The sequence below is a fragment of the Heptranchias perlo genome, chromosome 44 (genome assembly GCF_035084215.1).
Source record: "Heptranchias perlo isolate sHepPer1 chromosome 44, sHepPer1.hap1, whole genome shotgun sequence".
In the NCBI taxonomy this organism is placed as follows: Eukaryota; Metazoa; Chordata; class Chondrichthyes; order Hexanchiformes; family Hexanchidae; genus Heptranchias; species Heptranchias perlo.
In genome coordinates this window covers 4,151,623-4,163,245 of record NC_090368.1, presented here as the reverse complement: position 1 = coordinate 4,163,245, position 11,623 = coordinate 4,151,623, and the positions used below count along the sequence as shown (strand labels likewise).

At 48.6% G+C, this 11,623-nt stretch overlaps 1 protein-coding gene across 2 annotated transcripts; it reads left to right on the top strand.

Moving 5' to 3' along the window:
• Positions 1-1,882: 1,882 nt before the first annotated feature.
• LOC137306748 (cilia- and flagella-associated protein 141-like) lies at positions 1,883-6,358 on the top strand. Of its 2 annotated transcripts, none has more exons than XM_067976119.1 (4): positions 1,883-2,077; positions 3,425-3,465; positions 5,219-5,327; positions 6,146-6,358. In XM_067976119.1, exons 1-4 carry the CDS (start codon positions 2,015-2,017, stop codon positions 6,245-6,247), a joined length of 315 nt encoding a protein of 104 aa, XP_067832220.1. In that variant the 5' UTR covers positions 1,883-2,014; the 3' UTR covers positions 6,248-6,358. The 2 variants fall into 2 exon arrangements, with proteins under 2 accessions (XP_067832220.1, XP_067832219.1); XM_067976118.1 differs by having other exon boundaries at positions 5,219-5,348.
• Positions 6,359-11,623: the final 5,265 nt, after the last annotated feature.

The following is an 11,623-nucleotide window of genomic DNA, read 5'->3' as shown; positions in this document are numbered from 1 at the left end:
GTCAAGTAATGGACAGAATCATTAATTTTGCACTGTAGTTTTAAGTTGTGTGATTCACTGGGGCAGAAAGCACAGAAAGAGTTCCTTTTTTCCCCTCCCTTTTAGCTTTCTCAACTACATACCTTAAAATCGTAAGTGTTTGCGAGTCCCATACACTTTCAGATTCTGACTAACCTGCTATGTCTGGTTATTTCCAGTATTTTCTAAATCTTGCTGATGATTCATTCTTTCCATTCTCACTATTGCCAAATTCTCCCAATGAATTTCAGCGACATTACTGCACTCTCTTCATAACTCACCCGTAAATTAAAAGCAGAGGTGCTGCTATTTGTATTATTATTGGGTAATTCCTGCAGTGAAATTGACTCATTTAAACATATTTCAAAATATATTGTAAAAAAAAATACAATGTTATGTAACACGAGGCTGCTCATTCAGCTGCTAGACACTGTAATTAGTCAGATTTAAAAGATTTGTTATTTTTTAGTGAGCTTGGCTCAGCTGGTAGCACTCTTACCTCTGAGTCAGCAGGTTCAAGCCTCACATTAGCACTTAATCTAGGCTGACTTTCCAGTGCAGCGCCGCATTGTCAGAAGTGCTGTCTTTTGGATGGAGAGAGAGAGAGAAGTTATTTTTCTAACACTTTTATGCCTTGGAAAGTGTGCACACGTTAAAAATATGTCTGCCTGTTCAGGACACAAAAGATCTCATGGCATAATTTGAAGGGGAGCAGGAAGTTCCCAGGGCTATGGGGAAAGAGCAGGGGGGGGGAGTGGGACGAATTGGATAGCTCTTTCAAAGAGCCGGCACAGGCACAATGGGCCAAATGGCCTCCTTCTGCGCTGTATGATTCTCGGATTCTCCTAGTGTCCTTACCAACATGTACTCAATCCACAGCACCAAATCCAGGTTTAAGTGGTCATCCATCTCATTTGCTGTTTTTGCTGTGGGACCTTGCGTGTCGCTACAGAACCACAGTGACTAAACTTCGGATTGAATTCGTTGGCTGTGCAGCACTTTGGGATGTTGTGAAAGGTGCTATATAAATGCAAGTTCTTTCTTCTTTAAGGCCTCTCACTTAACAAAACATCCCAAGACGCTCAACAGGAGGAGCTTTAGACAGTGAACTGAAGTTAGGGGATGGGAATTGGAGAAATACTCGTAGGGAAAAAATTTACAGGGCTGTGGGGTAAGAGCGGGGGAATGGGACTAATTGGATAGCTCTTACAAAGAGCCGGCACAGACACGATGGGCCAAATGGCCTCCTTTTTGTGCTGTACCTACTATGATATAATGAAAATCAAGATCAAAAGAGGTTGGTGGCCTCGCGAGGTGGCTCAGTGGGTAGTGCACTTGCTGCTGAGTCAGAAGGTCCTGGGTTCAAGCCCCACTCCAGAGACTTGAGCACATAATCTAGGCTGACACTCCCGGTGCAGCTCTGAGGGAGTGCCGTCTTTTTGGACGAGGTGTTAAACCGGGGCCCTGTCCGCCCCTCACTCACAAGTGGATGTAAAAAAAAAAATCCCACGGCACTATTTCGAAGAGGAGCAGGGGACTTCTCCCCGGTGTCCTGGCCAAAAGTTAGCCCTCAACCAACATCACCAAAACAGATTATCTGCTCACTATCTCATTGCTGTTTGTGGGATCTTGCTGTGCAAAAATGGGCTGCTGTGTTTCCCTACAGTAAGAGCAGAGACTACTTCATTGGCTGCAAAGCCCTTTGGGAAGTCGTGAAAGGCGCTATATAAATGCAATTTTTTTTCTTTTTTTTTCAGTTGGCACCCTTTAAGAATTCTGCATGCCGCTATCCCTTTAAGACGGCCTGGCGACGTCGTTACCTTGGCAACGTCGTTACCCTGGCAACGAGACGCCGCTTCCGTCAACAAAAGAGGAGGGAGCCGCGTGTTCAGAACATTTTAAACTTCAGGCGTTTGGCTGGTTTTATTTATTAATCATTTTCTTCTTAAATCTCGATTTTTTTTTCCGCCTTTCCTGTTATTTCCCCGCCGACGACATGTGTTCACGCACTCGAGCAAATGCCAGGTTCAACCAAAGCCATGTGAAGGAGAACCTGAAGGTGCAGTACCCAGTCGGCAATTCAACCATGGGGGGCACGCAGAGTCTACAAACCCCTTCCAGCCTCCCCTGCAGCCTTTCAAACTGCTTGTCCCCGTCCCCCCCCCAACACACACTCCCAGCCCTCACTGAAGGGGCTTCAATCTGTCAGAATTCAATTTCATTTCTTGATTTTTTTTTTGCATTTTTTAATTTAAATTTACGCTTTTTATTTCCTCGTCAATCCAGGATGTAGCTGGCAGAGGGGCTTTAATCGTCAGGCTCGACAACGCGTCCCACCTTGAGGGACCCTGACGTGAGAAGCTTAAAATTAGAGTTAGGCCATTCAGGGCTATCCAGGGGTGAAGTAAGGCAGCACTTCTTCACACAAAGGGGAGTGGAAATCTGGAACTCTCTCCCCCCAAATAGCTGTTGAGGCTGGGGGTCAACTGAAAATGTCAAAACTGAAATTGATAGATTTATATTAGGCAAGGGTATTAAGGGTTAGGGAACCAAGGCAGGTAGATGGAGTTAAGATACAGATCAGCCATGATCTAACTGAATGATGCAACAGGCTCAAAGGGCTGAATGGCCCACTCCTGTTCCTATGTAACAGGTTCGAGGGGCTGAATGGCCTCCTCCTGTTCCTATGTAACAGGTTCAAGCGGCTGAATGGCCTCCTCCTGTTCCTAGGTAACAGGTTCAAGGGGCTGAATGGCCTACTCCTGATCCTATGTAACAGGTTCGAGGGGCTGAATGGCCCACTCCTGTTTCTATGTAACAGGTTCGAGGGGCTGAATGGCCTCCTCCTGATCCTATGTAACAGGTTCGAGGGGCTGAATGGCCTCCTCATCCTCAGCTCTGCTACTCGTATCCCAACTAGCGCCAAGTCCCGTTCACCCAGGAGAATTTGTTTTACGCAGCGAGTTGTTGTGATCTGGAATGCGCTGCCTGAAAGGGCGGTGGAAGCAGATTCAATAATAACTTTCAAAAGGGGAATTGGATAAATACTTGAAAAGGAGAAATTTGCAGGGAATATGGGGGGGAAAGGGCAGGGGGGAGTGGGACTAATTGGATAGCTCTTTTAAAGAGCCGGCACAGGCACGATGGGCCGAATCATTTCAATTGGGGTGGTTGTAGGGATACTGCAATTGAGCCCAGTGCCCCTGGCTAGGGAGGGGGAAAATAAATTTCGGGCACAGTCCTGATCTCTCTCCAGCGATTTTTTTCCCCCCCTCCCCCCTTCTGGAATTTGCGTGAGTCTAGGCGTCAGGGTGAGGAACCATGCAGTCGAATAGCCTGCCGAAACTCACCGATGTAAGATTTCAATCAAGCAATTATCTGTTACTGTTTTGTTTTTCCATTTCAGAGAGAAGACACTATCCAAGCAATCGAGATGGAATTAGAAAGGTAACTGGCTCTCTCTCTGTTCCCCTTCCATTTTCGGCCCCGGTTTCGAGGATCTCCGTACTGTTATTAAGTCTCCTTCCATCCGTCGGACGGGACAATCTGGACAATCGTGCAGACCAGGGAAGGCCACAGGTCCAATTCCAGTTTCTGTGCTGATCTCAATGGGAGGATCGGCGATCGAGGCCCCCACGATGGGCCTCAGCACTCCAGAGTCAGGGGATCGAAAAATCAGTTCCATCACCCACCCCCACCCCACCCCTTCCCCCGCCCCTGCCAGAATGTGCGTCTGGAGACCGGATAAAGGCACGACCGGACTCGGCTGCGATGCCCCTTGTGGACGAATATCCCCATTGACACTTTCTGTCCTACCTTAACAGTTGACAAACAGCCACTTGGAGGGGGTGAGAGGTCGGCAGTGACCCGGCACCGAGGGTCTCTCCGAGGAGAGGAGGGAATAAATTGGTGTCAGCCATGACTCAGTGAGCAGCACTCTCGCCTCTGAGTTAGAAGGTCGTGGGTTCGAGTCCCACTCCAGGGACTTGCGCACAAAATCCAGGCCGACACTCCCAGCACAGCACCGAGGGAGTGCTGCACTGTCAGATGTGCCGTCTTTCGGATGAGATGTTAAACCGAGGTCCTGTCTGCCCTCCAAGAGGGAAGTAAAAGATCCCAGGGCACTATTTACAAAGAAAAACAGGGGAGTTCTCCCCAGTGTCCTGGGCCAATATTTATTCCTCAACCAACACCACTAAAACAAATTATCTGGTCATTATCTGGGGAAGCTAGATAAGTACATGAGGGAGAAAGGAATAGAAGATTAGGGTGAGATGAAGAACGGTGGGAGGAGGCTCGTGTGGAGCATAAATACCGGCATAGACTAGTTGGGCCGAATGGCCTGTTCCTGTGCTGTGTAATTGAATGTAATCACATTGCTGTTTGTGGGATCTTGCTGTGCGCAAATTGGCTGCCGCATTTCCCACATTAAAACAGTAACTACACTTCAAAAACATCCTTCGTCAGCTGGGAAGTGCACTGTGCTGTCCTGAGGTCGTGAAAGACGCTATATAAATGCAAGTCTTTCTTTCAAAAGGGGGCAAAAATAAATAAAGAGAGTAAAGTAAAGTTGAGAGCCCGAGTTGGGTCTCGTTCTACTGCTGAAACCCTCATCCATGCCTTTGTTATCTCCAGACTCGACTATTCCAACGCTCTCCTGGCCGGCCTCCGTAAACTGGAGCTCATCCAAAACTCTGCTGCCCTCCCCTGTATCCTAACTCGCACCAAGTTCCGTTCACCCATCACCCACTGGCTCCCTGGCCGGGAACGCCTCGATTTTAAAATTCTCATCCTCGTGTTCAATCCCTCCATGGCCTCGCCCTCCCCTCCCTATCTCTGTAACCTCCTCCAGCCCCACAACCCTCCGAGATCTCTGCGCTCCTCCAATTCTGGCCTCTCGCCCATCCCCCGATTTCCATCGCTCCACCATTGGCGGCCGTGCCTTCAGCTGCCTGGGCCCTAAGCTCTGGAATTCCCTCCCTAAACCTCTCCGCCTCTTTAAGCCCCTCCTTAAAACCTACCTCTTTGACCGAGCTTTTGGTCACCTGTCCTAATATCTCCTTTTGCGGCTCGGTGTCAAATTTTTGTCTGATAATCGCTCCTGTGGAGCGCCTTGGGACGTTTTTACCAAGTTAAAGACGCAGGATAAATGAAAGTTTTTGATGTTTAGCTCTCTGTGTCGTACGTTGTTCCCTGGCAGGTGGCGTAAGCTCTTGACTTATAACATTGCGCTGAAGTTCATTGACGCTACAGCGAGACGGAAGATAAATGATCGCGAAAGGAAGCAAATGGACTATGAAGTTAAAATGGCAAGAAAAGCATTTCTTCTAGTAATTCAATCTTATTTTTTTCATCCAAGGTCCCTTACTGACTTCTGTGCGTGTCCTCTGGCCAATATTTATCCCTCAATCAACGTCACTTTTTAAAAAAAAAAATCACAATTAGCTGGTCATTTAGCTCATTTCTTCGAGCCGGTGCAGACACGACGGGCCGAATGGCCCCCTTCTGGTGCTGTATCTTTTCTCTGGTTCTATTTGCTGTTTGTGGGATCTTGCTGTGCGCAAATTGGCTGCCGCGTTTCCCTACATCACAACAGCGGCCGCACTTCAAAAAGTACTTCATTGGCTGTAAAGCCCTTTGGGACGTCCTGAGGTGGTGAAAGGCACGATAGGAATGCAAAATCTTTTCTTTCTTCCTTTACCTCAGGGTCAGAGTTGAAAGGCCTGATTGCTGTCTGTCACCCCGTGCTGGAAAGTTCACGTTTGTGGATGGCGGGGATGATCCCGCCGCCCCACACAGTCGAACAGCCCCTGCCGGAACCCGTTATCCAGGCCGTGGATTCATGGCGGACTTTACGGTGGAGGTTGGAGGGAGGTGTCGGGAGATAGCATAGTGGGGGGGAAGGGGCGAGGGAGAGGGGTAAGAGGGAGAGGGAGGGTCGTCCACAATCACCCTGAGGAGCAGGCCTGGGAATTCCCCACAGGTGGCCTCGATCGACGAGGCTCTGCGTCGGGTGGGGCAGGGGCTGGACGCACTTGGGCGGGGTGGGCGATCAGTCCCCCCACCCGGCGATAGTGACATGAATCAACCCACTTTTCCTCCCCACCCCTCCATGTCTCCCTTAAAGATCCGCCAGTCAGCGATGAAAGAGTTGTTCGAGACTGAATACCAACAGTACCTGGAGGAGCTACACATGCAGGGGAAGACCTTCCATAAGGAGCGCATCTGAGTGCAGAGAAGCCAACAGCGACCCTGCCTCATTCAAAAGACTCCAGCTATCGCGCGATTTGTGCAACAGAATGTATTAGCATTTACCAATAAACCATTTAGTTATACCATACATCCGCAAGGTACCAGTTTAATTTCTCCTGATCTCACCGAGTCAGAAGGTCGTGGGTTCGAGCCCCCACTCCAGAGACTTGAGCCCATAATCCAGGCCGACACTCCCGGCGCCAGTACTGAGGGAGTGCTGCACTGTCGGAGGTGCCGTCTTTCGGATGAGCTGTTAAACCGAAGCCCCCGTCTGCCCTCTCAGGCGGACTGAAACGATCCCACGGCCACTATTTTGAAGAAGAGCAGGGGAATTCCCCCTGAGGTCCTGGGCCAATATTCCTCCCTCGCCTAAAAACAGCTTGGCTGGTCATTGCTGTTTCTGGGATTGTGCTATGTACAAAATGGCAGTCTACATAACACCAGTCACTGCACATCGAAGTAGTTCATGGTAGATGAAGCACTTTGCGACATTTCTGATAAATGCAGGTTCACCTTTCAATCCTCCTCATGAAGGCTAGAATGGTCCATAACTGATCATAATGGAGAGGGTACAGAAGAGATTCACTATGTTGATCCCAAGGATGCACCCCCCTCCCCATCTCTGTAACCTCCTCCAGCCCTACAACCCTCCCAGATCTCTGTGCCCCTCCAATTCTGGCCTCTTGCGCATCCCCGATTTTCATCACTCCACCATTGGTGGCCGTGCCTTCAGCCGCCTGGGCCCTAAGCTCTGGAATTCCCTCCCTAAACCTCTCCGCCTCTCTCTCCTCCTTTAAGACGGACCTTAAAACCTACCTCTTTGACCAAGCTTTTGGTCATCTGTCCTAATATCTCGTTATGTGGCTCGGTATCAAATTTTGTTTGATAATTACTCCTATGAAGCGCCTTGGGACGCTTTACTATGTTAAAGGCGCTATATAAATGCAGTAGGAACAAAGAAGGTCAAGAGGAGATCTCCAATTAATTTCCTCCAATTAATCATTGGGAAGACTGAAGCCATTGTCTTTGGCCCCCACCACAAACTCTGTTCCCCCCTCCTCTCCACCTCCCTCCTGTCTGAGGCTGAACCAGACTGTTCGCAACCTTGTCGTCTCATTTGACCCTGAGCTGACCTTCCGACCCCATACCCTGTTCCTATGTTCATCTTGTGCGAAAGGTCACCTCATTGCACGGCTAAGCTACCTTTTGTTACCCGCGTTTTGTCTTAGGGCCATAGGAACAGGAGGAGGCCATTCAGCCCCTCGAGTCTGCTCCACCGTTCAATTAGATCATGGCGGATCTGCACCTCAACTCCCATTTACCCGCCTTTGCTCCATATCCCTCGATACCCTTACCCAACAAAAATCTATCCATCTCAGTCTTGAAAGCTCCAATTGACTCCCACTATCCACAGCCTTTTTGGGGTGGAAGATTGTGAATTACACAGACGGCATTACTTAAACGATGTAATGTTCCCAATGTCTGTGCCATTCTCATCTTCAATCCCAGCCCAGCCTGGGTTGCCAACTCTGGTTAGACGTATTCCTGGAGGTTTCATCACATGACCTCCCGCCTCCAGCCCCCACACTCTCCCCATTGGTCGCCCGACACATCCATCTTCACTGCATCCCACCTTCCTAAGCCAATCAAAAACCAAACAGACTCTTCATTACCCAATTGGCTGATTCTTGACTGTCAGTCAAACAGTCCTTTCTTCCCCCCCATGTTTGAAAATTTTATAACTAATAAACAAAAGTCTTCAAAGAAAATTTTAAACACTTTTTTTTAATACCCCGTTGGGTTTTTTTGCCTGCAGCAGTGTCCTGGAAATTAGTCTTTAATTCCTGGAGACTCCAGGGCCAATCCTGGAAGGTTGGCAACCCTATGCCCTGGGAACTTTCTGCATCATATCCCCTACCTTACAGTGGCCAACTTCAAAAAGTACTTCATTGACTATAAAGCGCTTTGGGACATCCTGAGGTGGTGAAAGGCGCTATAGAAATGCAAGTCCTTTCTTTCTTATATCTGCCAAGCCAAGAACTGGAGACTCTCAGATACCTCCTAATTTCTACTGCCCACCAGAGGACACCATCTCCCTTACGGCAGGCGATTGAGTCTAAGGAGTGGATGCAGAGGTTTGGACAACATCTGGTGATTCGCCCTGGAGATTGAATGTTGGTTTTCAGAAAGCTGTTCGTTTTATTTGTTTTTTTTTAAAGTTTTGTTTCAGCCCAGAGTCTCTGAAGCAAACTGCTGGGGAAACCCACTCCCACTTGTAGGATTTCCTGCTGACTTCATATGGGAGCTCGATCGGGAGCAGTTATACAGGGCCTTGGTGAGACCACATCTGGAGTATTGTGTGCAGTTTCGGTCGCCTTATCTGAGGAAGGATGTCCTTGCCATGGAGGGAGTGCAACAAAGGTTTACCAGACTGATTCCTGGGATGGCAGGACTGACGTATGAGGAGAGATTGGGTCGACTTGGCCTATATTCACTAGAGTTTAGAAGAATGAGAGGTGATCTCATCAAAACATATAAAATTCTAACAGGACTAGACAGACTAGATGCAGGGAGGATGTTCCCGATGGCCGAGGAGTCCAGAAGCAGGGGTCACAGTCTCAGGATACGGGGTATGCCATTTAGAACTGAGATGAGGAGAAATTTCTTCACTCAGTGGGTGGTGAACCTGTGGAATTCTCCACCACAGAAGGCAGTGGAGGCCAAGTCATTAGATGTATTCATGAAGGAGATATTTCTTCATGCTAAATGGATCAAGAGATTATGGGGAACAAGCGGGAACAGGGTACTGAGACGATCGGCCATGATCATTTTGAATGGCGGAGCAGGCCCGAAGGGCCGAATGGCCTACTCTTGCTCCTATTTTTTATGTTTCTATTATCTCTCATCCAGCTTACCCAAGTCCAGAGAGCTTAGGTGGAGGTTGGCAGAGCCATGGCTTATGGAATCCTAATGTGCATGGGGGGGTATGCTGGAGTTTAACCTGCTAAAACATAGCCTTACATAGAATTCATAGCACAGGAACAGGCCATTCGGCCCAACAGATCTATGCCAGAGTTTATGCTCCACACAAGCCTCCTCCCATCTAACCCTATCAACATATCCTTCTATTCCTTTCTCCCTCTAGCTTTCCCTGATACTAAACAGATAATCTATTTTAGTGATGTTGATTGGGGGATAAATATTGGCCAGGACGCCGGGGAGAATTCCCCTGCTCTTCTTCCAATAGTGGCCGTGGGATCTTTTACGTCCACCTGAGAGGGGGCAGACGGGGCCTCAGTTTAACATCTCATCTGAAAGACGGCACCTCCGACAGTGCAGCACTGGCAGGATCAGCTTAGATTTTGTGCTCAAGTCTCTGGAGTGGGGATTGAACCCACAAGCGTCTGACACAGAGGCGAGAGTGCTACCCGCTGAGCGCCATGTTGTTCCAAGTTCTAGTTAAATTTTTCCCGTGCTTATGTCTAACGAGGAATGCTGACACAATACCACAAACAGGGAGTGCTGGTTAGATGAAGCTGCTGAACCTGAAAGTACCAGTCAATCAACATTTCAGATAGCTGGGTGTGTTCGCAATTGTACCATGTCAATTATGCCAGAGCCATCTCCCTCCCGCCCACAGGCCGGCGTCTCCTCCCACTCTCGGGAACAGCGACCCCTCCCACTCTCAGGCCCCCTGCCATGGAAGAGCCCTCACCTGCCTGTGACGGACAGCGAGTTGTTACGATCTGGGTGCCTGAGAGGGCGGTGGAAGCAGACTCAATAGCAACCTTCAACCCTGGATAAATACTTGAAAAGGAAAAATTTGCAGGGGCTATGGAGAAAGGGCCGGGGAGTGGAACTTTTCAAAGAGCCAGCACAGGCACGATGGGCCAAATGGTCTCCTTCTGTGCTGTACGATTCTCTGATTCAATGCCAGACTCTTTGCACATAACTGCAGGTCCTGTACAGTCTGTACTGAACTTTGATATGTACAGTTCTTTGATCCAAAACATTAGCACTCTTTCATTCTTCACAGATGCTGCCTGACGTGCTGAGCTTCTCCAGTGTTTTCTGTTTTTATTTATGATATGTACTGTACTGATAATGCCTATAAAACATCTTGCAATGGTTTATTCGTCTTAAATTATGGGTTTAATTGCTTTTCCAATTTGCTTCCCTCCTGCCCCTCCTAGTGCCGACTCTCACAGGGCTTGGCTGCTCACCAATGCCTCATTCATAGGAACAGGTGGAGGCCATTCAACCCTTCTAGCCCATTCCGCCCTTCAATTAGATCATGGCTGATCCCTCCCAAATCCTCAAGGGAATACAAGCCAAGCTTATGCAACCCAAAAGGATTTAATCCTTTAATAATCTTAAACACCTCCATTAGACCAACCTTTAATCTTCTATACTCGAGGGAATACAAGCCTAGTCTGTGCAACCTGTCCTCATAATTTAACTCTTTAAGCCCCGGTGTCATTCTGGTGAATCTGCGCTGCAACCCCTCCAAGGCCAAAATATCCTTCCTGAGGTGCGGTGCCCAGAACTGAACGGAGTACTCTAAATGGGGTCTGACCGAGGCTCTATACAACTGTAAAGTCCCACAGCTAACAAAATACAAGGGTGAGGGGAAGCAGGTTACCAGCCCAGGCTGCCAACCTCAAGTTGGCAAAGCACAGCCCCCCACCCCCCCCAAACCTCGTCCTGTGCCCTCCCGTAGTGTGTCCGGCACCAGCAATGGAGCCTCGTAATCTCTGCCCTCGAGGGTTGCAGCTGGAGTATTATATCCAATTCTGGGCACCACACTTTAGAAAGGATGTCAAGGCCTTCGAGAGGGTGCAGAGGAGATTTACCAGAATGGTACCAGGGATGAGGGACTTCAGTTACGTGGAGAGACTGGAGAAGCTGGGATTGTTCTCCTTAGAGCAGAGAAGGTTAAGGGGAGATTTAATAGAGGTGCTCAAAATCATGAGGGGTTTTGAGAGAGTAAATAAGGAGAAACTGTTTCCGCTGGCAGGAGGGTCGGTAAACCAGAGGACACAGATTTAAGATAACTGGCAAAAGAATCAGAGAGGAAATCAGACATTTTTTTTACGCAGTGAGTTGTTCTGATCTGGAATGCGCTGCCTGAAAGGGCGGTGGAAGGAGGTTCAATAATAACGTTCAAAAGGGAATTGGATAAACACTTGAAAAGGAACATTTTGCAGGGCTATGGGGAAAGAGCAGGGGGGAGTGGGACTAATTGGACAGCTCTTTCAAAGAGCCAGCACGGGCACGATGGGCCGAATGGCCTCCTTCCGTGCCGTATGATTCTATGAACAACCACTGTTACACACAGAAAGGTTTACAGCTG

Coding starts and splice junctions, on each gene's coding strand:
- LOC137306748 (XM_067976118.1), top strand. CDS start 2,015: ATGTGTTCACGCACTCGAGCAAATGCCAGGTTCAACCAAAGCCATGTG. Junction 3,466..5,218: donor ATCGAGATGGAATTAGAAAG/GTAACTGGCTCT, acceptor GTTCCCTGGCAG/GTGGCGTAAGCTCTTGACTT. Junction 5,349..6,145: donor CAAGAAAAGCATTTCTTCTA/GTAATTCAATCT, acceptor TCTCCCTTAAAG/ATCCGCCAGTCAGCGATGAA.